Consider the following 26,760-nt stretch of genomic DNA (forward strand, 5'->3'; position numbering starts at 1 on the left):
TTCTTCTCTGAGAGGCATTAGCACCTTCTGAGTTAGGGGTGATGAGGGAAGAGATCTTCCTATGTGATAATTTACAATATCTTTTTCCTGTGTGAGGCCACAGACCCTGTTTTTCACCATCTTTGACATGTGTGGTCACCCTTTGCATTCTGGGACAGGTTTCCCAAGCCCCTTGAGGCTCTCTCTCAGCACTTTTTTTGACTAAAATATTTGGGAACAAGGCAGGTATTTCACAGACACTCTTCCCCATCTAATGCGAGCTAAATTATCTGTTGCATCACTGTCCGTCCTTCTATCCTGTATTTTAAAATGGGGAGTTACACAGAACATTTGTCCTTGGCTGTCATGTCCTACAGAAACATTGTGTCCTGCCCCCTCTACCAGGCTCTGATGATGCTATTTAAAGCTTCAGAGTGACATGACTCAGCCTAACATGCTGGAAGTACTGTTATCTGCTCATTTGGAAAGTAAAGATAAAATCCTGACATCAGCCTTGAAATATGGCCAGAAGCTTAGACCCCTTCTGCAATCCAAAGAATTTTAATGCTGAAATATAACCATAGCAGTTTTTAGTAGGCTACAAATTGTAGCTGCAGTATTGTTACACACAGTGAGAAACTCAACACACCTTTGCATTGTTAAGTACATTAAAAATTAGCCGGAGAGGTGACAAAAGAGAAAATACACATTAAGAATGGTTAACTTATGAATAGAAAGCAATTAAACACATAACAGACTTTTTCCTTAGTATGTTTCTGTGTTCAAAATTAGCCTGGTTGAAAAGTCACTGACAATTCATAATATGTTTGTGTTGTTGCTGGGTTTGATGCAGAGCCAGCCGAAGAGGAATTACAGCTCAGTAGGCACAGACCCTCCTGCAGCACCATGCCATGCAAAAGGATGTGCCTGATATAGCAAACCTTCCCAGAGCTATCAGGGATCTCTGCAGGTCTGCACCCTCCTTGTCTCCTCCACTGCCACAGCTGGCACAATGGCAGAAGGCTCATAGCAGTAGCATAGGTAAAATAATTTTTTGCTATCTCAAGAGGAAAAAATTACATTCCTGGAGCAGGATGTCTTCTTTGTGTGCTGTAACACACAAAATCTTCCTTCTCTCACCAAGACCATGCAAAGTCCATGCAAAGGCAACAGCAAGGGCAGGCAGGGTCAAGGAATCCTGGGACCTGCACATCCTTGCTTTGGTTTTGAGGGGGTCAGCGCCAGTAGAGTGTTGTGCTGTTCTGCTTGGTTTTGTACTCACTGCGCTACCACCTCTCATGCCGGGAGTGGGAAGAGGGATGGGGAGCCAAGAAGCAGGGAAACAAATACACAGAGGAGCATGGCAGTCAAGCAGTGGAGACCTTCATCAATACTGTTTTGCTGTCTCTGTCAACCTGGTGCCCTGGGCCTGCGCCTCCTCCCCCTCCACCCAAAGTCACCACTCTGAGGTGACCTATGTCCCCAGGGTTCTGTATGACTTGTGCCTCTCTTTCTCTAAACGCTTTCCTACAGTGTGCCATGGCACAGGTCAAAGCCCTGGCCCACAGACTGCTGCTTGCCATGCCACCCTCTCACAAACACAAAACACAAGTTATGTTAATAAAGTATGCTTTTAATGTGGTCTGCCCTGGACACATTAGACTTAAACATTTCAAACACTTTCTGAAGGCAATTAGCACCTTCATCCTCACGGCTGTCCCAACTCTGTACCATATAATGAATTGTACTCCATTATCCTGGCTGAATTGCAATGAATTGTTGCAGTGAAATTCTTTGGGAAAAAAGGGTTCTCTTCAATCTCTTTGGTCATCGGAGATTGCCGCTTCGTGGGGTTGAACAGGAATCTGTTGAAGCCTGCTGGCCCATCTTAAGGGAGCATCAGTCTCTCAGTGGGTTAAGGGACACAACAGCATCCTCCCTTGTCTGAGAAGTAGGATGGTGATTTATTTCTTTTTCTGTCTTTTCCGTTCCACTGCTGTGCGCAAGGCCTGCATAATGAGGTCTTCATTATTCAGGATGTTGTATTCACCCAGCTGAACCAGACGATCATATACCTTCTCAGTATATTTGACTGAGTATGTTGAATAAGGGGAACAGCAGCCATAGAGATCAACTTTGCCGTCCTCCATCTCTGACTCAGAGCGCTTCTGACCTAGGAGAAATGTGTAACAAATCACAGCTGTGGGATGGCAATTACTCTGGTTATCGGCAAGCAAACTCTAACAGAGCAGGGAAAGGAGATGTCCCTCTCCAGAGAGAGTTCATAATCCACATCAGTCTTGTTGGTTTTTTTAAATTATTTTTTAAACAAATATTTCTTTTTCAAACAAACAGCTCAGTCCCTGGTTCAGGTGGGTATCAACTGCTTCACATGACTAGGGGAAAAGAATGGTGATTATTCCTCTTATATGGGTCTACACTGCAGTTTTCAGGTGTGCCTGTAGCTCATATAGGTATACCAAAGTTACCTGCAAATCAACTAGTCTGGGGATTGAAACAGTATGGCCATGGCAGGAAATCTGACTTGGGAACTTGGGTAAGTACTCAAGCATTTGAGCCCAGACTAGGTGCCATCTTGCTACAGCTGTGAGGCTGGCACTTGCTGAAGATGATAGGTCAAAGCCAGTCACATCAGCTCCATGATGAGCTGCAATTACACCCTAACACTGCAGAGCAGATACATGATGAGTGTCTGCTCAGGACAGGCCATGAGGACTTCACATGTATGTGACTCAAATGAGAAGGACACTTATTGCAAGTTAAAGGATTTGAAGAAAAAAAATGGAAGTGAAAGGAAAGTGGCAGCCCCAGAATGCATTACAACATGTGAAACATTGACCCATCAAAAGGAAAGTACATCCTACTTATAAAGAGGAAAAGTGAATCCTGACAGTGAGGAGATTAATTTATAATAAAAAGAAGCTGCCAGGACTCAAAGGCACAGTAGAATGGTTCAGTCTGTTTTAAATTGGTATTAAAGGCCAGCTTTAAAACAAAGGGTCTACTAAAGAAAAAGGGAAGCTTATCATAGTATGCAATTCAGTAAAAAACCTGCAAATTTTACTTATTTTATTGACTAGAATTTATTTTAACTATAAAGTAACTGAATGGAAAAGATAAAGGAAAACATGGAGGGACAAGTGCAATCTCTTTTACTGGAAAAATGTAAAAAAGGTAACCTTAGGCAACAGAGAGGCTTGATATATTGAAATGAGCCAACAGTGAAGTTTAGGAGTTGGAGAATTAAATTTATTCTTTTAATAGGCTGGCCATGCTGGCAGCCTTTCTTTTTTTTTTTTTTTAACACTTCATTACTTACCTGGTGCTTTGTAGTTTTGGAAAGTATCATTAATTAGTGGGAAAAATAGCAATATTGGAGCTCCTGGAGTCTCAGCCCCTTCAAAGAGGTAACATTCCTTTAGCTTTTTCCTGTCTTCTTCATGCAGCTCCACCCTGGGAAAGAGGATTCCTTGATCTGAGCAGTACTTACAGGTCTGGTCCAAAGCCTGGATCAACAAACAGCAATACTAAGATTTAAAGAAGAAGCTGGCCCCAGGACTTCTTGGAGTCCAGTAACAAATGAGAAATTTTCTCAGGCTAGCTGTGAGAGAGTTCTGAAGCCCCTGTTGGAAAGCATTGCATCAGTGGAGAGAAGGTATTTGCTTTGCCTGAGTTCTTAGCACAAAACACTCTCATCATACAAAAAAAATAAATGAGAATATACAGCCTATAAATGAAGTATTGCACTGCAGCCTTAAGCTAAAAATGCTAGTAGTTAAGACTTTTAGTAGGAGCAATACCTAAGCAAACACCTAAGCATTCAAAGCTGCCAGGCATATGGCTTTTAGGGAAGAAATACAGACTACTTCAATTTCTCTCACCTGTATCTGTGATCCTGCACTGTAATTTAAATGCAGGATGACATCCACCTTTCTCTCTGGTCTTAAAAGTGGCATGATGCTTGTATTGATGAAAAATCCTGTGTCTACTAGAGACAGATATTCTTCTGATTCTGTCAGCTGGTTGGGAAATGTGTCTAACACAGTGTCTAAAAGAAAAGACATTTCTTGCTGATAGTGAAACAGTGCAAAACCAGTCACCTGTCCAAGACAACAGGGTCATTCAGCTCTCACCCTCCAGCTGTGCCGGCCTGTTTTCCCCCCTTACACCATGACTGCAGAGCCCCTCTGGGGAGGGGCTTTGCCAAATCCCTGCTATTTTGCCTTCCCAGATCCCACCACACTCAGTTTTGGATGAGCAGTGGCAACACTCACGAAGGGGGTTTCTTGTGCCTATCCACTGAGCGTCTCTTCTGCACAGAGAAAGCCAGGACCATCGTCAGCACCCCACAGCCCTGCCCAAGGAGGTTTATACCACCGGCGTAGCACGGGCATGGAGCTCTGCTCTGCTGCATGCTACATCCCAGTATACCACAACTCCCAGATCTAATTGTATAACCACGGTCTCAAACCTTGGAGAACAGGTTTGAGACTGAACGTGAGTTTCTGTTTTGTTTTGTTTTGTTTGTTTATTTTCTCCCGGGGCACACTGGTCTTTCCCTGATTTTCTCACCTCTCTCTTACCTTTCCATCTGCAGAAGTGCTTGTTCTCAAGGTAGTCCTTATGCATCTGGAAGCCCTTTAGGAAGTTGTGCTCCTGGGCAACGGAGAGGCGGTCCGTAAGGGTGCCACGAATAGCGCTGCCAAGGGGGCCGGGAGGGGTGAACAGCCGAGTTCTCAGCTCATGGGGCTTTAGTGGTAGAAGAGGCTCTTCCTCTGCACAATGCAAGACTGTTAAGTTTCACCTGCTTAGAATAAGGCAATCCCCATGAATATAAAATTAAGTAATAAAAATCAGTGTTTTATATATTTAAAAGGCCTGGGATGGAAAGACTTCATGAGCACTTTGAAAAAAAATGAAAATGAAAATGAAATTTCTTTACACAGTCCAGATCTGGACAGAAAACATGACCCAGCCTCAGTCAGTTGGTAAAAATCTGCACCAGACATCCACATAGTCCTGGAACAGACTGAACGCAGGCTTTGGAAAAGGATGACTGTTGTACTTATTTCTGGTACAGTAACTCCTGCATAGCTGAAATCTTTTGGGCTTTATTAATCATTTACAAATCAACCTTATTATTCCTGAACATTTTACTTTTCTGCCCAAATTGGTGTTTAGCCCTCAATGAACATGTCGATCACAGGACTGGAGTCCTATAGACTAACCAATTATGCTTTACAATATGGAACTTTGAAACCAATTCCTTCTGGAAAGGCACTGTTGCCTTTGAGGAAACACTTAAAATAAAATGCCAAATATACTGTGAATATGTCACATAGCAGATGGATATGATAATTTATCTAACATTAAATTTATCTAACAATAAATATACTTTAAGGAAAAAGGATGGTAGCTCACCTATATTGTCTATTTTGTCCTGGGTCCACCTGTGCCAGAAATCCTCCGATGAATGGGACAAATTCCAGATATATAACACATTCAATGAAAATAAACTACTCCATATTCCTGTAAAAGGAAAGAATTTTCTAGCTCAGACATTCACATATCATGAAGCTGAAAACTGTTATCATGAAATAAAATTCATGAGTTTTATGTTTTTCTTTGGTTTGTTTTAAATGGATGCTCTGTCCTTTTAATTTGGCTGCTGGCTTTTAAACCTCATTTTGGTATCCAGTTTTTGTCTTATGGTATTTGGGGTTGGGCATATTTTCTTTTAACAAAAGGTGAGATGTTTTTGAATTCATGTGATTCAATGAGCTTGCGTTTCCAGAAAAAAAAAAAACAAGGTTTGTATAAAAAAAAAGGATGAAAATTTGCAATCTGAGAGATTTGATGGGGAATTATTTTGGTAAGGAGCTAACTACAATATGATCTTACAATTTTTCATTTGAACTTTTTCCATTTCTTCTATTTTGTGCATGCATTTGCCTCTGCCCCATTCCAAATTACTGAGTTAGTAAATATTTCTCTCTGTCTCTGTGTGCAGATGTAAGGAACTTTCCTCTCTTTTGCACACCCTCGAAGGAACACAGCCCACATCTGGAGACTGCAAGGTCCATCCTCTGCATTTCTAGACTTCCCTTTCTAAGAATAAGTCTGTTAACACTGAGGGAACAATTTTGACCATGTATTTTGGAGCTTGAGAAACAATTTCTCTGGTTATTCCTTATGGCACAATTTCTCATTGATTTTTCATTCAGGAAGTGCAAATGTATGCAGGTTCAATGTAGACTTACACTGGAAGGGCACATTTTTTCCCTAACTCTAATTCAAGTAGCCAGTTGAAGAGAAGGCTGTATTTCCACTGAGTCACAAATTATCAACTTGTCTCTCTGTCTGGAAAACTTTGGGATACATAATTACATACAGGATGTCAGATTCTCAAGAAAAACAGCATTGTTGAATGATTACCTATAGACCTTTGCTGCAGTTTTCTTATAGAACATTATTTGATCAATATTCAATGCATTTTTTACATGCTTTTGCTTTAATGTTATATAGTTGCTGTCTCAGTTTAGAGTTCTGCATAAGGCTATGCTTCAGAATTAAATTCTGGATGTGTATCTTGAAATCCACACTCTTCTTAAGTCAACAGAAAAATATTTTTGAATATGACTACTGTTTTCCCTCCAGCCTAGCCCAGACTATATGGAGATTGGAGCCTGTGTGGCCAAAGCAGACTCTGCAGAGTAGGTAGGACCTGGCAAGTTCAAACACACCCTGGTGCATTAGAGAGTTAGCATGCAGGCTTGTGTAAACTGTCTATGGGCAGCACACACAAGACTATCCGTGAGACAGGCAAGAGACAGCATGCTTGAAACTGCTCTCGACATCGCTCTTTTGGAGTAGCATGACCTGAATTATGGATTCCCAGGGGCCTGGATTTTGCTGTTGGGTTGGAAGCAGTACTATATTGTTATTCAAAATTAGCTTTAAAGATCAAAATGACTATTTGCCACTTTGAATTGTCTTTTTTTACAGTAAATTGAATTTATGATACTAAGTATTAACTCAGAGAAGAGATATTTATTCTCTCCAATGAAACTGCCCTGCCACTGCACCAGTGCTTTATTCATTCTTGATTTACATATCTCACAATTAAAAACAATTATTCAGATGTTTTCAAGACAATAATTTACCTTCCAAGAAGCAGATCCGTGATTCAGGGAGCTTCTTCATCAACCGACCCATGAAGAACTCACTGCCAAAATCCTCAGAGCGAACAAAGGCTCCATATTTTAGCAATCCCACCTCATAAGGGGTGAACTCCACCCATTCTGTGAAAAGGGACATAAAGAAGAGAACAATGTTTCACTATGACCCCTTAGCTGTAGATAAAAGTGATGTTGTTGTCATGGGAATAAAAGGAGTTAAAAAGGAAAAGGATTTCTACAGTTCAATCTAATATTTCTGACCAATAGCAATGAATTATGAGTGCGGTACAAATGAAAACTAGTGAACAAGAAAAGTCTCTGAAATATTTTTCAATTTCCTGTGTAAAAGGTCAAAATTTCACTTGAACTCAAGGATATTATGTCAATATATGTCAGCTGAGTTTCTGGTCTTTAATTGAGATGGCTTTTTTTTTTTCAGACTAAAGAGACTGTCCCCAGATTGACCCTTTTAAATATAAAGACTCAGAAATCTCCTAATTACCTTTGAAATCCAGAGTGCTATAGTTGTTCTTGACATTGACTGCAGTATAGATAGGCAATGGGTTCTGACCATGATCAATGGCCTGTTGCTGATCAGAGAGTTTATGATTGTCTTTCTGTAATTCCAGAAACATGGTTACATTGTGACAAAAATTAGTACAGGAATGATTTCTCTGCATCAAAGCTTGAATGGCTGTAAAATTCCTGCCTTTTAATGTATAACATGTGCTGGGGTTAAATTCTTTGAAATGTTTCACATTTTCCAAACTTCCTGTGAGAATCCTCTTACTGAAATATCTGCAACCTCTTGATAACTATTTATCCCAGACTATCTGATGACCCCTTAAGATGAAGATGGAAGGAAATGATCAAGGACAGAAAGCAATACTTATGCTATAAACTAGTGTGATGTGTTACACGACAAATTTATGTAAAACTTTTCACACATATTTCAAAAGTTTGCAGACCAGGTTACTCTCTCTCATGGGCTTTAAGATACTGACTGTAATTTTGCTACTTCTAAACAAAATACTTGCAGACTATGACAGTAATTCTTGATGTAAAACTACCATGTTTTTTCAAAATGTTAATTTTGAGTTTTCTCAGAAAAAAATATCCAGAACCTCACAAGCAAGAATAATGTTTTCCACCATGGATGGATATTTAAAATACTGCCACCAAATGTTTTGAAAATGACTGCACATATGCATACAGGCAGAGTCTTGTAGCAAACTACTTTTCTCAGAACAAAAATGAAAATATTATCTCCAGAAATTAATTTTCAGAAAATTGTGAGCCACTGTAAACTCTGCTTTATGGCATACTGTACCCCATCATGTAGCAAAGATTCCAAGACAAGTGCCCAGAGATCTATAAAAGACGTCTTGCGGCCCTCTCTTTTCCGTTGACATAGCTGCTTTTTATAATACTTCAGATACTCCATGGAAAGGGAATTTATTTTGCATTTTGTCATATGTTTTCGAGCCTCACTGATTTGCTTATCAAGATCCTTTTGTGACCAGTCAGCATCTCTGTACAAGTTTGACATGGTCCTAGGAAAAAGAAATATATATTGAAGAGGAAAAAAAGAGGTCTGAATTAGGCAACAGCTACATTTGATGCTTCTATTTTAAGTCCTTGATTTAAAGTTCAGTAAAAGTTTCCTGTCTTAAATTATGTGTTCCCAAAGAAACTATCATGTTCCCTTTTAAAAGTCACAATCAGTATTCCTTGTCAAAATAACTTGAGCAAATTTCCATAAGTTATTTTTTAAAAGATGCTTATTTTCATGCTGTTGCAAATTGTGTGCCTTTCCCCCATGAAAAGATTTTAATTTGTCAACACAGAAGAAGATCAGAAAATAGGACTACCAAGAAGGTGTTAGAGGCTGGCTACTGCATGTAAGCTTTAACCTCTTTCAGTGCATCAGTGACATGATGAAGACTCACAGGAAGAGCTGCTCAGTCCTACTCACCACGTTGTACCAGACAAGCCAGTCAAGTAGGTAGCACAGTCTAAGAGATGGAGTTTCTTGAGGCCCAACAGACTGCCATACAGCGCAGTCAAAGATCTCATCCCTCCTCCTGTTGTCATGATCGCCACCACTGGGGTCTGTGTAACACACAAAAAGGAAGAGGCTGGTGTAAAACAGAGGCTGCAGGTAGACCTGGAGTGGGATGTCAGGCTCTTGACGGAGACCTTCTATTACACAAAGCCTGAAGCAGGATGGCACAAACTCACACCGCACATGCCTAGACACAGACTTCTTTCCATCTGGTTTCTACTGAACCAAATATACCATCTATTTTACAAAGAAGGATAGGAATAATAGTAATAGTAATTTTAAATTAAATACTGACACTTCTCTCGAATGCATTCAACACAGAAGTTTGGTTCAAAACAGAAGAATATACATTCATCCAAGACAAAAGAAACAGTAAACGAGAGAGCATCAATTGTAAAGGCAGGAAGAAAAACAAAATCTCACAGGTACAAGGAAAAAGAGGAAGGATTATCAACAAGGATAATAATGATAGGGTAAAGACTGTGGAAGAGGGTGAGAAGAGAGGAAAAAACAGAAAATATTTGAATTGGGAAGGAAAAGAAGCCATAGTCCAGGAGGGATATGCAGAGGAGAGTAAAGTGGTAACAAAGGGAAAAAAAGGTAAGGAGCTTCACCGAGTCAAACTGTAGTGACACATGAAAGGATCAGAGATGGACAGCAAGTAGAAGAGTATGAGAAAGTGGGACAAATAAGAAAAGGGAGGAGACAGATCATAGAGGAACTGTACCAATTTTCTCTTCTTGACAGCAACGCTTGCAGAAACATGGGAAGGTGAAGGACAAAGGGAAAATGGCACTGGAAGAAAAGTCATACAGCTGGACTGCGATGGTGACAGGGGGAGAAGAAAATCAGATAATACTGGAAAAAAATGGATTATTTGGGACCCTTCATTCCCATCACAGTGAGGTGCAAACAGGAGAGGGATATGCAGATTTCAGGACTTAGCCAGGGTAGGGCTTGTGGGGACTAAAAACAGATGTTTTGGAGAAGGCAGAGGGGAAGATCTAGACAACAACAGTGGCTGATGTAAAGAACAGAAGAGCAAGTGAGTGCAACCTGATATAGTGAATATAGTGGATATAGTGAATATTCAATATTATACAAGGCGTCCCCACTGCTGTTATGTCCCTACTGCTAAGCAGTCATTAGATGTTTTGAATGTTTGCCCTACAGACCTCATGATCCAGCAGATCCTGTTCCAGCTGGAGGACCTTCTTCAGAGCAGCAGCAACACACTTCTGCCTTTTGTGTAGAAAATCTTGCTCCTCCACACAGAGGTCAAACCCTAAACGAATATCAAGGTGGTCTGGGCTGGAGCAGAGATCAGGAAAAAGGAATATTCCATTTTATTATTGATGGACAATCTCAGAATTTACAACACAAGTAAATCAACCAATTCCATAAAGTACTGCATTTACAGGAAGAGTCTTTCCTACACTCCCGGATACACATTGCTGCATGGAAGAATGATGGGAAGGGACAGTCAAATTTCTAAGGAGTTATCAAAAGCAAACCTGAGAAAAGTCATGCAGCTAACTTCTGAGAGACCCGCTGGCTGGATTCTGTCATATTTTAGCCAGTACTGACAGCTGTATGAAAAGTTTCTTACTTTTATGTGGAAATAGGCCACAAAGCATGCCTACTTCATGATCAATAATACTAGGTGATCAACTGCACTGTTATGTAGTGTTACAGAAAAGATTAAAAACTGTGTTGAGGATAAAAACAATACAGTCATGCAAAGATAACTGGCTAATAATATTATTTCTTCTATTTTATGCATCATTCCTGTATCAATATGGATTATCGACATGTATTGTTACTTTTACACATATAGCTTCAGTTTTCAGCGCAAGTGAATTCTAGATCACTTGTTCATATAACCTACTGTCCTGCTGTAAATGCATCCTCCCCAGCAACAAGCAAAGAGAGAAAGTTTGGCTAAGGAAGACATCCTCCAAGAGTGGACAGATCTCTTACCAGTCTTCTGCCTTCGCATGTAAATCAAATCCTTTATCCTGGAAAGCAAGCATGGGAGAGGTGTAAGTGTGATAATCAGCTTAAGCATTCCTCCCCTGCAGCCTTAGAGGGAATTTAACCGTGTGCTGTCCTAGCAATCCCAGCAAACCAGGGGCTCTGAATAATCCAGCAGCCTATGCAAATTGACCGCAATGGGCTACTGTCAGGGAAGTTAAGTTGTTCAGTAATTCCCAATGCTTTCTAGTAAATGTTAACATCTTAAGACAGTTGCTGTTTACAGAGAAAAGTAATTATAATTAATACCTTACCCCTCCCTATAAATATCACCTCTCTTAGGCTATCACAAGGCAGACAGCAAGGATAAAAAGACCTTACTATTTTACACAGCAGCATTTGTTTTTCACTTTCCACAGTTTATGCCCCACAACAGTAATCCTTTGATTCTGTAAGTATTTTGCTTAACCATGGATCTAAAGGTGCTTTACAAAGCATGGTCAATGCCAGCAGAGACTGGCACTACTTCCACCATTAGTTCAGGTGCCCCACTGGCGTGAGAGGAGGGGAACAGCAGTGCCTCCAAATCGAGCATAAAGTAAAATCAGGACAGATTGACAAGATTCCCCATATTCCTGCACCCATTCAAACACAGCAAGATACAACCTGGCTTTATCACCTAATGACCCACCATTTTTTTTAATTTTGGCATTTTTGTTTGCATGCTTTCAGCATCAGAAAGTACTGGGCAATCGTCAGAGCGTTTCAAAATGATCAAGTGAATCAGGAAAATTCCCAGTCTTCTAAGGCAGAAACTGAGGTCTCTGCTCTTCAGACTCACTATTCCCATTAAACTACATCAGCCCAATGAGCTTGGGCCCCCCAATCCCATGCACAGAGTCACCAGGCTGTACTGGAGTGAGACCAGTCTTCTCTAAGGCAGGGAGGAACACTGCCTAGGACAGGGAAGAGCTGGATGCGGGGCTCCAAGGGACTGTACAATCTATTGAAGATGCAAACTTCAACACTCAGATTTCTTAACCTCTCCCACAAAACAGCGGGTACTCACCTCTGCTAAGATCATTTTTTTCCCACTTGGAAAGGAATGAAGTTCCACATTTGGGGAGCCTGCGTTTTTATCATACAAACAGGAGTGCTGAAAAATACATCCAAGTTTATATCATCAGAAATGTTACTCTCTTTCCACAGAGAGAGATTAATGTTACTGTTTATGGTGCATGTTATTTTACATGCCACTAGTATGTTTTATTAAGTCCAGTTAAAACATACAATGGAGGAATGAGGTTTCTTCCCTGGTAGCGTAACATCCAGTGTTGGCTGCTTATATTTGGCATAGTGGAAAGTAGTAGGAGCTGCGGAGCTAAAGACAGGGTCAGATCCCATTGTGATGTCTTGGGCGCCCTCATAAGATCCCTTCACTTTGAAGAGGAATTCTTTTTCTAAGTAAGTGATAAAAAGCAGATACAAAACAATTCTGTTACCTGTCTTGAAACAAAAGTAGTTTCAAAATCTATTAGGAGGCTGTTTTCTTGTTTTGGGTGGGTTTTTAAAAATTTTTTCAACAAGACTAGCCAATTGCCTTCATAACATTAGCATCTCATGATTTAAAAACAGCTGAAAGAGAAATAACCTCACTTGATGCAGATTTCTTCTGCTTTTTCTTCTTCTTCTCAACCACCTGAACTTCCAAGCAGCATATTTTGCGAGACTGTAAGAGACATGAACAATAAAATACTTCCTGACAGAGAAATTTTCAGTTTGAGATTGTGTTTCCTACTCTAACCTCCTACTGCAGATAATATGAGTGCTTTACAGGCCGTGCACTTAATTTCCCGACAAAAACTTATCCCTCAGTGGCAACCCTGCTTTCAGATTCTGGCTGAACGAAAGGAGTCGCTGAGAAATCAGATGCAGCAACTGCAAGGCAGATGGCTGTGGTGTGGAGAAAGAGGGCTTGCCCAACGGAGCAGGTAAGGGCGGGCTAAATAACAGCACTCTTGGGATCCTAACAGAGATGCAAAAGACTAATTTAAACAAAAATACTGAGGAAACAAAGCTAATTAATAAAGGTGGAAGTGCCATGGTCAGAAAGTCCTTGCATGCAATGTGCAGGTATGAATGCAGGAAATGGCGGGACAGGATAAGCTCCATCTCTTTGGCAATATGGGGAGTTCTGGAGCAACAATATCCAAGGGACAGCTCACTATTACACCCACGGCTGTGTCTTTCACTGTAAGGTACCTGGTAGGATAGGGCTTATACCTAAATCACTTCCTTGTGTTGTCTTTGCAATTGGAGGAACACTAGCATGGGGAATCCTACAGCTCTTCCAGTCACAACTTCTCCACAGGTGACACACATGAGGATGTATCGTGATGCAGATGATGAAGAGGGAAATCACATTGTTTTGGTGCTAGCCTTGCTTACTCAAAGAGCATGTTGGCATGATGACTGAGAGTCAAGTGAAAGAAGTGTGGCAATAGGACAAGAAAGATGACAAAACATAACACTCACCACTAGTACTCCATTAGTAATGATGGTTTCAGGAGGGCCTGAACTACAAAACAGAAAGAAAATTACCTTTTTAATAACTCAGTATAACTGCAGTATAATTCATGAGTCACACCCTTCTCTTGATTTTGTTCTTGCTTATTTTTAGTTGTGTATTGGATCTGAAGGAAAAATTCCAGGAGAGTTGCAGTACAAGTCTCCTCACAGTTCTCTGTCAAGGCACAATCATCATCATACCAGCTATTCCAGTCCTGGAGCTCAGCAAAATAAAAGTACTATAGGGCCAAACCATGTAGTGATTTTCTATTAAGCCCCAAGCTGAGCCTGTAGATGACTCCAGTGAATCCAGCTTTTCCAGAATTGCAGTTTGTCCAATGACTGGACAGAAAGGGCTCTAGATCAAAATTTAGTGCATTATTTCAGCATACTTTTATGCCATAAAGGGAGGCAAATCCCCCAGCTAATCTCAAAGGCAAACCAGGAAGCTAGAATGAACACTAGTCCCAGTAATTTAGTCTTAACTAATATACAGGAGAGAAAAAATTAAAAAAAAACAAAAAGAGATTTTAGGTAATTCTCCCTGTCTGCTTGGAGTTCATGGAAGATCATCCTGGCATGCACTAATTAGTCAGACAGCACATACCACGGATTCCATGGAAAACCATGCCTGTCTTCAACATCAGCAAGGAACAATGTATTTTGGACAATTATATTAGACTATTTCATGCCTCTGAACTGTTGGGGATTTTTTGCTGCATATTATGTTACTTTTGACATTTACTCACATATTATCCAATGCAAATCTGACCTCCAGCTCCTCTTTTCTCTGGAAAAATTAAGAAAAAAATAGGGGAAATGTATTTGTCACTAGTCTACTGGAAGTTCTCATAATGCAAGTTTTCATTCTCATAAGGTAGATGTGCATGCATTATTCATGACTGGCAGAGCATGTAAAATACAAACACCTGTCATTTCATTCGTGTGTAGCTTGAGCCTCAAGGTTATTTTTTGATGCAAATATTTTGGATGTTGGTAATGGCAGGATTTCACACAGAAAAGAAGTCAGCTTGCCTGCTTCTGTTGGGAGCCCCTGGTGCCTAATGGACAGACTAGAGCAAGATGCTGTCTCAGACTGAGTCTGCCAGTGAGAAGAGAAAGAGGGTCTCCTGCTAGGAACCGTTGAATCCTTCTGGTGTAAGAAGAAGAACTGGTGACATGCAAAGCAGCTGTAGAAGAGGATAACCAGTTTGTTTGGCAACATGTTGAGGGCGTAGGAGCAAAGAGATAGCTAACATTAAGGCCTTATCTGCTGATAGTGGAGGAGAGTAGAGTTCCTTGGCAGAAGACAGTGCAGGAAAGAGTAAAACAAAGGTGGGCCAGAAAGGATGATGAATGGAAAGGTAAAATTGTACTCCACATTAATTATGTGCTTAGTGGGGGCAAAAGTACTTATTGCATTAAAGACATACAAAAGTACCTAATATAGGATAAAACAGTGTGATGAAGGCCTCAAAAATATGAATTCTAACTACTGTAGCTGTGCAAATGCAGTAATGAAAGGCTTGGATATGCTACCCATAATCACCTGGATAATAATCAGATTATAAGAGGCAGAATGCTTCTGTTCCATCAAAGGGCTAGTGGAAGTCTACGCACTGCTCCTCTGGTATTTTGCAGTGAAAGGAATGCTCAGATAAGGCATTTAAAGATAATGAACTGCAGAGAGGAGTTTGGGTGTGTGTAGATAAGGTAATTAACCAACTGAAGGGTGGATGACAGACACACAAGAAAACAGGAGGGAACTGGAAAAGGAGAGGGACTGACCAAGTGTACAGGAAGGTGGGATATGCCTTTTCATCTTTCAGGCTCTGTCTGCTTGATCCTGGTATTTGGTTGCTAGAACATAGTTATCCAGGCATTTACTGGTGTCCCTGAATAAAGAAACCAGCCTAACAAGACCGGGGCTGCTGGACAAGGCTGAGGGAATCTTGCCCTCTGGCCAAAATGAATTCAGAAACAGGCTCCGGAAAGGCAAATTGCAGCTAGTAGCTGAATAACCACACTGTACCATGCCAAGGCCCTGGGAAGCCAGTAAAGGAACGAAGTGGTCAGTGAAGTAGACAGATAGCTAGAAGCAGCAGCCTAGACTACATTTGCACCATTTTGTTGGTCAGCATTGCTGCTGTCACAGAAATATTGTGGGAGACCAGTGGCTTCCTCAAGAGGCCCCTTCTCTTTGGACTGACACTGAACATCCTTGAAATATAGGCTTCAGGGCAGCCCTGCCAAGGTGCTGTACTAGGCCTCTAAATACACAAGAAACTTCTGCAAAGTCACCTACAGTTTTCACTGCAAAGACTTCATCTTTCCCAGCAGAGAGCAGAGATCCCCAAGATACATACTTGGCCTTTATTGCGTAATGCAGTACTGCTCCCCTGCTAAACATGGGGCTGGCTAGACACGACGCACTGATGTCCCAGGTCACACACACACATGCAATAAGGGTGATGTGATGGACCTGCATGCAGCTCAGATCAGTGACAAGGCATGGAGCCAGCAGCCCCTGCAGCCAGAGGACGCACCATGTTCCTTGTGCTTTTCACACAGGGTAGAAGGTTTTCCTAGTAGCACAGGACATCCCTCCTTACACAAGCTGCCCATGGCTGTTGTTTTGGCCTCCCTGGTAGATGTTAACAGTACACGAAGGCTCTCCACAGAGATGAGCAACAAAAATTCACATCTCTCTGCACCTCAGCTTTGGTAGTGGCAGCACAGTCAGACACTGGATAAAGGCCTTGATGCTGGGCACTCTGCTCGGATGACCCTCCTCTGCAGATACACATTATGTCACCTTTTATCACTTCAGGAAATGACTGCATGATATAGGCCCCAAATTTTCAAGTGTGGCTTTCAAAGCCTCTCTGGACATTCTAAATAGGAATATTTCATGTTGCCAAGTTGAGTGATGGGATTTAGACATGTTATTTGAACACCCCTGTCACAGCCTATAATTAGCAACTGTTTTTATTCTAGTCTGGTTCAACATTTGGTTCCGACCGCAGAGTCATCACTTGCTAATTACTAGGTTAAGTAACTAGTAATGACAAAAAGCATCATGTGACTTTTATTGGTACGGACAAACTCGTCTAAGATCCTCCATGGGGGCAGGCTCAGCAAAGAGACGACTTTGCAAAGACAGTTAAAGTTTACTAGCCTCTGTGACCAAACACATCAACACAAAACTCTTCACTGTTCCTGCAGATCCAGGAGTGAAAAGGCTTTCCCAAGTCAGAGTGAAAAACAACTTCCTTTTATGTGGTTGGGCAATACATACACAAGAAAGAAAAAAGAAATGCTGCAAATAACATTTTAAATGGAAAAGCAGATGAAAATGTTCATGTTAACCAACTCCATTTCTTATGTCAGACCTCACCTGTGCATCACACTTGAAGTGCATGAAGACTTGTTCTCCCAGGGAAAGTTTGGCTATATCAAAATACACTGTGAAGAGGTGATCATCTTCAGTAACAACATCCTTATCATAGAGCCGCAGCTCCAGCACGTTCTGGGAAGAGAAGGGAAAGACTTTAGAAATGTGACAGGTTTCATTCAAAGCAGAAGATCCTGGGGACAGTTTTTTTATTCAACTTTTGCAAGGAGTAGGAAGAAGGAAAGAGAGCAGGAAGGAGGTGGAGGGGAAATGAATTGCATATACCTATCTGCCTGTGAGGAGTAATAAGAAGAGATTATAGACATCTCAAAGGTCATATTCTACATGTGACTGAATAATATACTTGTTTTTCCTGGCATGGAATAACATCATGAGGACATGTGTTATTTTCACATATTTCTCCATCTTTTTCTGCCTCTCAAGAAAACTACCTATGTCCCCTTTGCAAAAGGATGAAACCTGGTTGTTGCTCCCTAGATTACAGTTAACAGGGAAATCTCTGCTCTGTACCTTGACCTGACCCTGGATTCTGAAGTAGAAGGTTTCATTCCAAACTGGATCTTTGCAATTCTTGATGGTTTTAGTCTGAAATTTGTCAGTTGAAGCAGTTGGCAGCCGCAGGCTCACGTAGCAATCAGTCTGGCTTACTGTATGTTAGAAAAACACAAACACATCTAAATTGAGAATTTATTCTAGAAGACTGACTGAACTGAACAACATGAAGCTTTGTTTTCTAAAAGAGAGACACTATGATACCTGGTATCATATCTGTCCAACAGAAATGTTACAATTCAGGTAACAGGAATGGAGAAAAAAGAAGAGGGACATGATTCTTCTCTGAATAAACACAATTAGCGATATAATAAATGCATTAAAAATGAAGGGTTTTCTCCTTATATGTCATCAATCAATCAATTTAGCCCAGAATAAAAAAAATAATTCTGTGGCACTCTGTTCCGTCACTTGAACTGCCAGTTTGTTTATAGTTTATTTTTCAGATTTGGGAGCAGTTTCAGCTCTTGCAAAAGGGACAACTGCAATGAAACCAGCAAAGTGAAATGTGGAAGTGGGACTGCACAGAACAAATAAACACACACATAGATTAATGTTGAGGAGTTTTAGCACTGCAGAAATGCAAGCAGAAGAATTTAGACACAGGTACATGCTTGGAAAAAATGAATTGCATTGTGGGCTTATTAATACATAGGAACTACTAGTTAGTGAGGTCATAGTGACTTTGTCCACGGGCTTGAAAGGAAATTAGATGTGATATTTGTGTTAGGATATTTGGGTCATGTGCTAGATTTGTTGTAGTTGGTGACAAGGTGCAAGGTCAAAGCTGCAATAATATATCAATTTGCCTGAAGAGATTTGTGAGAATTGTGTCCTAATACTTTAGCCAACAAGACCAAGAGACACCTGGAAAAAAGAAGAGGAAGGGGGATAAAATTAGGTATGAAGAGCACATAGCAGAGGCTAATTTTCCAAGCCTTTCCTTCAAGTAGTAGCTTGAGACAACCATACCTCCCTGTTTCTGCAAGGGTTAAGGAAGCAAAGTGATTGCTTTGATTTTAGCCAGATAGAACATTAAAAAAGCAACACAAAGAAAAATGTTTCTCGATTTTTGCATAAGTAAAGCTATAATCTTCTTCTATAATTCAGATGTGAGGTGTCAGAAATGAACCTACAGAAAATAGCAATTCCTAATGAGGCTTTATCTAGGAAAGTTGGTACTCAGGGAATCAGGGCGGTCTCAGCACTTTGGACTAGCTACTTATGAGAAAGCTTTGAGTACATAATAAGTTTGAGATGAGTTTACTTCATTGTCAGTGATTGTTTCTTTATTCCAACCAGTTTGATCTTCTGTTACATGAATATATTCCAGAGGAAACCACAGGAGACCTTCCCATAGTTTTTGATTTCTAAAGACAGTAACTGCTCTCCCTTTTCCCTTTGGGGATGCAGAGAAATTTGTGGAATAGGCACAGCTGAAACCTTGTTCAGTCATCTCTGTGCTGGCATGCAGAATATGGTTAAAACAAAGAATAGGACCAACAAGTATGCTCATTGCTGAAAATGGTATGCCTGTGAGGGGACTTTCTCCATCCACAGCAGAAATCTAGAAAGCACTTTTCCTTGGAGCAGGCCTAGCTAGTCCAACAGTGAAGATCAAAGGGACTGTACACAGTGCTACCGATACTCACAGACATCTGCCTGGTGGATATTTCTTGCTCTTATGACTCTTACAGTCAGCAAGTAGCATGGAGATAATTCTATCTGCAGAAAAAAAATATGAAAGACAGGAATGAATACTAAAAGTACACAGCATATTTAGAAGATAGAAATGGTTGGGAGTGAGCTATCCAAATCATAAGCAACTTACACAGTTGAACTTTTCTATATGATTACAAAATGGCCAATACATTTGTTTTCATACTAATATTTCAGTCAAGTACTAGACTGAAATGATTTCTCTACTGGTGTAACATGAGATGTGGACTTCTATTATTATAGAAGAATTCTTTGCTTTCCAACTAAAAGCCAGCTGTGCAAAGTGGCAAGATTCAGACTCAACTTGGGAGAAGTAGTCACTTGGTGAATTTTTAAGGCAGGAAATGAAAAGCTGCTTTATGTTCTCTGCAAGCGATAAAATTATCATTGTGGGGATTAGCTCCCATCCAGTCATTACCCATGTTCTGTGTCCTGGCATATGAAATCTCTTTTTCTCATCAAAGCTCTTTTAAACATACAGTACTCCCCAGCATTAAATGCTAACCTCTGATCCTCATACTGTGGTTAACTTCAAAGGAAGAGATCTCTACTTTGCATCCCACTGTGCTACTCACTATGCATGTGTTTTCTCATTTTCAGTGACGTAACTGCCTCTCTTGAGCTGAACTCACCTCTGAATTTTTCTTGTGAGAAGTTTTTTCTCTAGTTTTGGACTACATAAGCCTTTCATGTTTGGAGTTTCCTTGCACTGTTTTGCTTGAAATACATGTAGAAAGGGAAAACACTGTTTTAAACCTGGTCCTGTATAAGCAACTCTTGCCACTTTCCTTTGGCTTCCTTCCTTCATACCAGCCCATGTCTTCCACATTAAGGCCTTGTGCTTCACTTCTTAGTATCTCAAATTGCTCTTCTGTTCTCACATTGGAGCCCAAAAGATGCTTTTGCCCTTCCCTACCCCCTGTCCTTTTACCATAGAATAAACCAATAAATACATTTACTTTCTATTTCCATCTAATCTTTCATTTTTAGAATTGTGGAAAAGGGAAAAAGACATGATATGTTAGAATATAAATCAGCAGGAAAATGTTACTCCAGAGGTTCTGAAATAACCAAAGGTATTTAGTGCCACTGAAGGCACACAGACAGGTCGTGACACTGCCTGCTGACTCCACTTGTACTGCAAAATGATTGTACAAGGCCAGGGCCAGTCCTGAAGTGACACTAGGATGATGCTGACCTCATTAGTGCCACTGAGAAGCACATGTGATACAGGTACCACAGGAGAGGAGAGCAGGGCTTCTGCTCTGCCTGAACCTGTCCAAGCGAAGCAATTTGGTGCGTGCTCTGTGTTAATTAATGTGCCAGGTTTACCTTCTGTAAAAAGTGAAGATGCCTCACTAGTCACAGACTCGATGGAATATATGTCTACATGGTGTCTCAAGTAATATTTAACTTGAGTGTATTAATACTTGCAGCTGGGGCTAAGGAATATATACTGTCCAGATGGGGGGCAGTTAGCAAGCAGGTTAATGAAGAACAAGACAAAAGTAGCATTCAAGTAACCAAAGCACCCAATCCTAGGAAGAGCCAGCAGCAACTTTTGTGTTCAGTTACATACTGGATGACTGGGTATGTGAATCAAGGATGTCAAAACACTGTTAAGTATACAAAAACTAGCTCAGGATAAGACCATCAAAGGCACTTGCATTTGTGTCTAAAATCTAGCTCCAAGGGAATATAAATGAGGCAGATACAGACAGAAAATTTTCAATAATCAGAGAGCCACCAGAAAGGCAAGGGGACTCTTTAAGACCTTGATGCTCTAAGATTTCAGTGAGGACAGAGCAGAGGTGAAGAAAACCGAAAGCAACTAAGAAGAAATCCTGTGCTGAGTGTATTTTGGTGCCTAACACTTTTTTTTTTTTTTTTTAATGTAAGCCTTCTGTGTTCAGCTTGATAAGATTCCCTGACCTTATTTTTGCCATATAAAGCTTTTACTATGCTGCCTGCTAGTTGTTGAAAAGCAGGTAAGCATGGATTATCAATGCAAAATGGAAGCACAGACCACCTTAAGGGAGCTACACCCTGAAGGGATGCTGGAGAGGCAGCCATAGTCAGGAATCCAGAAGAGTGATGTGAGGAAGGGCTTGTGCTGCTGGTGGCTGGCTTTGGAGAAGGTATTCCCCTGGAAGGGCTCAAATCAGTTTAAGGAGCAGTGTCCCCTGGAGTCACCCTCATGGCCTGTGGTGACCTAAAAGCATCAGAGAGGGATCTCAGATTGAAGAAAGCTCTGCCTGTACTCAAGCATGTGGACATATCCTGATATAGTCAGGGAATCTTACTTAATGTCATGCAGATATAAATAATGAACAGACACAATTCTGTCATGGGGGTGAGTTTTGCCTAAAAAAGCTTTAGAGGTTTGGTTCATTGTTCTAAACCTTTAATGATCCTTGAATTATAGGGAGTTGTACTTCAGAATATATTTTCTTATCTTCAGCTTTCCATTCAACTAATCAACAGAAAGATTGAATATTCTTCAACCACAAGCACAATACTTGTTACTCAGTATCTTAACTCAGCTCAAAACAGAAAGGACAGTACCTAATTATTAATAAATGGCAATAAACTAGAGATAACAAAGTCAAAAGGACCTCAGGGAACTCCTTTGGCTGGTGCCACTTTTTGCACCCAGTACAAAAATAACATTAGTACAAATCATACCCAGCTCCCTGCACTCAGGCTTTCTATAGAGATGCAGAGTGGGGTTCAGACAGGCCCCTCTAAATTGGCAGCCCACTGCCTTTACCACTTTGCTAGTTTGTCCCCATAAACTCCATGATTCACTGATGTCTAAGGAGCACAGACGGAGCCCATCATACTCTGGGAGATCCTGGACAATTTAGCAGGCTCCGTTCATTCCTTACAGCCATTACTGGGGTTTTTCTTGAGCCAGAACCAAGTACAGTGGTAGACGTAAAGGGACAGAGCAAAGTGCTTTCATCCTGTCTAACACTAAATACACTCTCTGATGGCAAAAGCAAAGGTCATAAGGAGTTATTTTATTGGTGGAAAAATGCCTTTTTAAACAAATCTGATTCTCTGATTTCCCAGAAGAAAGATTTCATGTAACATGCCTGAAGTTCCCTGGGAACTAGTGATAGGGCTTACTTTCTTTCTTTGTAGAGGCCAGAAGTAAGCTTAACCCAGGAAATCAGGTGTTGAAAATCCACTGCAAGATTGGTCCATACTCTTTGCGGGTATAAGTGGCACAGTTTCACAGCTATTATTACTGCACTGGCAGCAAATTTGCCCTTGCGCCTTAGTGAGACATACTTAGCAGGAAGCCCATTCAAACCCATCCTTTTAGAAAATACTAATGTTATTAAAATAAGTTTCATTTCCCCTTATACCAAGGATAGAAAACAACACCAGGACTTTAACATGAAGCAAGACTGGGTAAGTGAAGTGATCAAAATGATAAGCAGGAGGGTGTTTCACTGAGGAAGTTGGATGTGTTGTGGTAGCTAATTAGACTGTTAACCAGACGGTGAAACCCATCTGTTCTCACCCTGGCGCCACCCAGCAGAAAAGTCCCTCTAAAAGTTTTCTTTTGAAATTCTCCTTTGCAGTACCTTGGTAGCAGAAGTCCACTGTTCCCCATCAGGATGCAGCTGCATAACTCCGTCTCCTACTGGACTGGTTTGCGTGATCAGCTCCTGCAACAAGGGCTAAAGTTACCCCCAGAAAAATCATCCTGTCTCTTAAAAGCAGTCTTTGTTATGAATTCATAACTGCGAAACAGAGAACGAGAGCCCATGGCCAGTGCTCTTCATAGAGCCTCAGCGGATAAGGATGCTCCCTGTTGTACCCCGTGCCACCGCTGGCGTTAGGATTGCCCCAGCAAGCCTGAGCAGAGGCTACCAGACAGGTGAGGTCCACCCTCGGGTGACACATGGGGAGGAAGGTTGCGCCTAGCTCTGCCTCTTAAAGGAACAGCAAACCTGCCTCCAGTAAACACACCCTGTAATTAATTTTTCTCCTTGAAGCTCATCTCTGTGCTATTTGGTACTTCTTTCTAAGGTTACATATATCATGTTTCTGAAATGAAGAAAACTCAAAATATGCAAAAGGGCTGCCTTTTAAATAAAATCTTACTCCCCAAGTAGTTTTCTCTTCCTTCCTATGGCTTGCTATCCTTTTTTTTTGTTGTTTAGATAATGAGCTCCAGAAGTATTGACTTTCTTCTTCTTTTGCAAAGAGTCATTTATAGTCAGTGGTAGGTCAAGCAAGTAGTGCCATCTTTGCGCTGTGTACAGCACAGTCGCTGACATCTCAGATACCTTTGCTTTGTTCTGCGCCCTTCTTACCTGAGACAAAATGCCATCTTGCTCCATTGTGGTCCCTGTTACGTGCACGTCCAATGTTATCAGTGGCAGGGCAATTTCACATCTCCCAGCTTCCAGAGACACCAGTGGTTTAAATGTCTCATATGCAGGTGAGCAACTGTTTTATGAACTGACTCAGAGCCCCACCTCTGTCTGATTTCTTAAACCCAGCCACTCCCCTCCCATTTTCTTATACTAGGAAACTGAATCCTATGGCAGAATAAGTAGGAAAAAATGCCTTTGGCTGTACAATGGCTGGAAGTATGCTGTTTGAGTCACTTTGCCCAATACTGGCCAATGGCAGGTTTACAACTAAAGTTAAGAGAAAGATGCCATTTTACCTGAACACTGTATTTTCAGTCAGCAAGTCCCCAAACCTGCAGGAATATAAACGTTGCAATAAGATGCAACAACAGTACGTTAATTGCATTTAGGTTATCTGTGATAGTAAGTAGGACACAACAGCTAATGGAAAAACAGGGACAATACAATTGCTCTTGGACTAAATTGGTTCTGGCAAAAGCCAGCTCAGGGGTTTCTGTACCACATACCCCTGCTATCCCAGGTCTAGGAGCACAGAGCAGAGACACTCATACAGTGTTTTATATCTACACAGCCTAAGTCCAGCAGGGCTGGATCTCTCCTCAGGTGGTTTTCTTCTTTTCCCCTTCCTTCCTATGGCTCGTTATTACTTTTTTAATTTAGACAATGAGTCCTGAAGCAATGACTTTCTTTAGCTTAGCTCCACCTCCATGAATACTTCTGTGTCACTTCCAGGCTTGGATTGACTCTGGTCGTAATCTAGCTATATTTAAACACTTGTGCCTGACCCAATGAACCCTGCTAACTGGAGGCAAAACACGATGCCAGCTCCACACTATCCTCTGCACTGGTGGAACAGCTCTTCTGTAAACCTGACAAACCAGCCACCACTGCGAGACAGCTGTGTGCACCTCTGGTAGCACCCAATGAACCCATACTGTGGAAACCAGCATGGCTCACAGCTCACTAGAAAAGGATTAAAGAGAGCAGTCAAAAACTGCCATATCTTCAGCAGGTCAACACAATTTCTGCGGGGAGGAAGTCCTTTGGCTTCCCTGTTGTCCTGGTATATTGTCTATGAGCAAAAAGTCAGACATTTCCTGAGCATTCTTGAGCTTAATTGTTAAATATTGTTACTAGTCAGCTCAATTCCCCTTTGCACATACCCATGTCAAATAATATCAGCAGTCATCATGGTCAACTTGGTAAAATAAATTTTGCTATGGGCTACGTTATTTCACAAGACTGTGAAGAATTGTGTCTACATACATGGCATGTTTCCTTTATGTGCTAGCTGCAATTATATAGCTTGATGAAATGCATTTTTCATTAAGTCATAGAAGACCTTTGACAACATCTGTGTCCTTCAGTAACAGTTAAAGGCAATGCTTTATTATTATACCTGCTTGGAGGACTAAGCTATAAACTAGACTGTTTGCCAGGACAGAGCTCAGAGAAAGTTGCTCTTATAGCGCTGCCGGCTGACAAGTGTCCCGAGGAGCTGATCGCGGGGCTGCATCATCCTGCCTTTCAAAAGAATTAGAGAGAGCTTGGGCTGAGCAGGTGCGGCAGGTGGCCACACCAGGGGTGATGATCACAGCCTCCCAGATCAAAGGGAGAGCTTACGCCTGCTCGTCCACCATGCAGTCCCAGACCCATTAGTGTGACGAGTGTCCATCAGCAAGAGCGTCAGCCAAGCTGTGATGCAGGCTGCTTCTCTGCGGTATGAGGTACAGCCACGCTATAACTACTCTTCTGTCTTCAACAATAAGATTTGTAATCCACATCAGAGGCAGCCCCAGCAGGATTATTTGTCTCATGGCAGGTGGTTCTGCAGAAATAGGTACACTAAATTTAATTAAGCACATATCAGACAGCATGCCGGCCTCAATGGATGTGTAACTTTGTCACATGGTCCAGGGACATATATATTCATGGGAAGACCTAATGCAGGAGGGAGGGACTACAGCTCACTTTGTCCCCTGTGAAATCTGTCTCTGAGACTTTTTTTTACTCGTTGTGCTCACCACAAGTATTTGGTACTCTCTTATGCTCTTTGCCTAAATAACAACAGTTTTGTTTTTACTGGAACAAGGAACACACTGTGAACCTAAAGCATGTTACTGAAATGCTTGAATATGTGGAGCAAGGCAGAATTTTAATTTTGCAAACAAGCCTTTATTGTGCAATATTGTATACATGAAATATTTGCATGAAACTAACATTTCTTCAGATCTGGAGGTGGTATGAGTTTATGACCAAATTTATTTTTTTTTCACAGCAGGGATTTCAGGTTCAAAGGGAGGCAATTCCCAGGGTAATATGCAGAGCACATAGCAGATAGATTTCAGATTATCACTAGTGAAACTACCATAGAAGAAGAAAAAAGCAGAAGTGCATAATTGTTCAGAACTCAAAAGAGTTCCAAACATTACCATTTATGCCCGATCTTTAGGCTTGCAATATTAGACACAATTAGTTGCACAAAAAGCTACAGGTTGGTTTGATGTCCTAAATGACAAAAGTGTTGGAAAAAGTCATTGTGACCGATTTGTAAAGATAATTTGTCATTGCTTCTTGCGAAAATGAAAATCCTCAGAGTGTCATTTTGCACCAAGCCAAATATGTTATTTGGCTGTAAATAAAGCCTGTTATTTTCAAGTTGGGTTCTCCGGGGTGAAGAGGTAGGCAAGCTAATAAAAGGAAGTTATATTTCAAAATAAAGCTTTTTGGAGAATATTAACATGAAATGTTTCAACTTACTCAAGCACTTTCCCTGGTTTATTTTAGCCCCAAACTAGGATGTCTGGTTGACCTGGTAACCCCTTTTTCATTAACAAACTCTTTGTTCAAAAATTTTGCTCAACTGTCATTAGGACACAAAATTTATTAATAAAA

The 26,760-nt window shown here is 41.0% G+C and overlaps 1 protein-coding gene across 1 annotated transcript; it reads right to left on the reverse strand.

Annotated features, from left to right (window-relative positions):
• Window positions 1-1,943: 1,943 nt before the first annotated feature.
• LOC106498106 (cytosolic phospholipase A2 epsilon-like) lies at window positions 1,944-25,032 on the reverse strand. Its single transcript, XM_013959215.1, has 22 exons — window positions 25,029-25,032; window positions 23,803-23,891; window positions 23,068-23,151; window positions 19,405-19,477; window positions 17,711-17,847; window positions 17,183-17,314; window positions 14,535-14,575; window positions 13,753-13,795; window positions 12,874-12,946; window positions 12,508-12,677; window positions 12,287-12,373; window positions 11,224-11,261; window positions 10,419-10,554; window positions 9,154-9,290; window positions 8,509-8,731; window positions 7,681-7,795; window positions 7,164-7,301; window positions 5,422-5,529; window positions 4,584-4,775; window positions 3,882-4,048; window positions 3,320-3,506; window positions 1,944-2,152 (listed from the first exon to the last, which is right to left on the reverse strand). The coding sequence occupies exons 1-22, from the start codon at window positions 25,030-25,032 to the stop codon at window positions 1,944-1,946; spliced, it is 2,583 nt and encodes an 860-aa protein (XP_013814669.1).
• Window positions 25,033-26,760: the final 1,728 nt, after the last annotated feature.

The sequence above is a fragment of the Apteryx mantelli genome, chromosome 4 (assembly GCF_036417845.1).
Source record: "Apteryx mantelli isolate bAptMan1 chromosome 4, bAptMan1.hap1, whole genome shotgun sequence".
Lineage (NCBI taxonomy): Eukaryota > Metazoa > Chordata > Aves > Apterygiformes > Apterygidae > Apteryx > Apteryx mantelli.

What these genes read in the sequence shown, in the direction of transcription:
- LOC106498106 (XM_013959215.1), bottom strand. An exon ending in AGTGGACTTCTGCTACCAAG is followed by an intron (nt 19,478 to 23,067) that starts GTACTGCAAAGG and finishes TTTTTTCTGCAG; the next exon opens with ATAGAATTATCTCCATGCTA. An exon ending in CATGCGAAGGCAGAAGACTG is followed by an intron (nt 10,555 to 11,223) that starts GTAAGAGATCTG and finishes TCTCTGCTCCAG; the next exon opens with CCCAGACCACCTTGATATTC.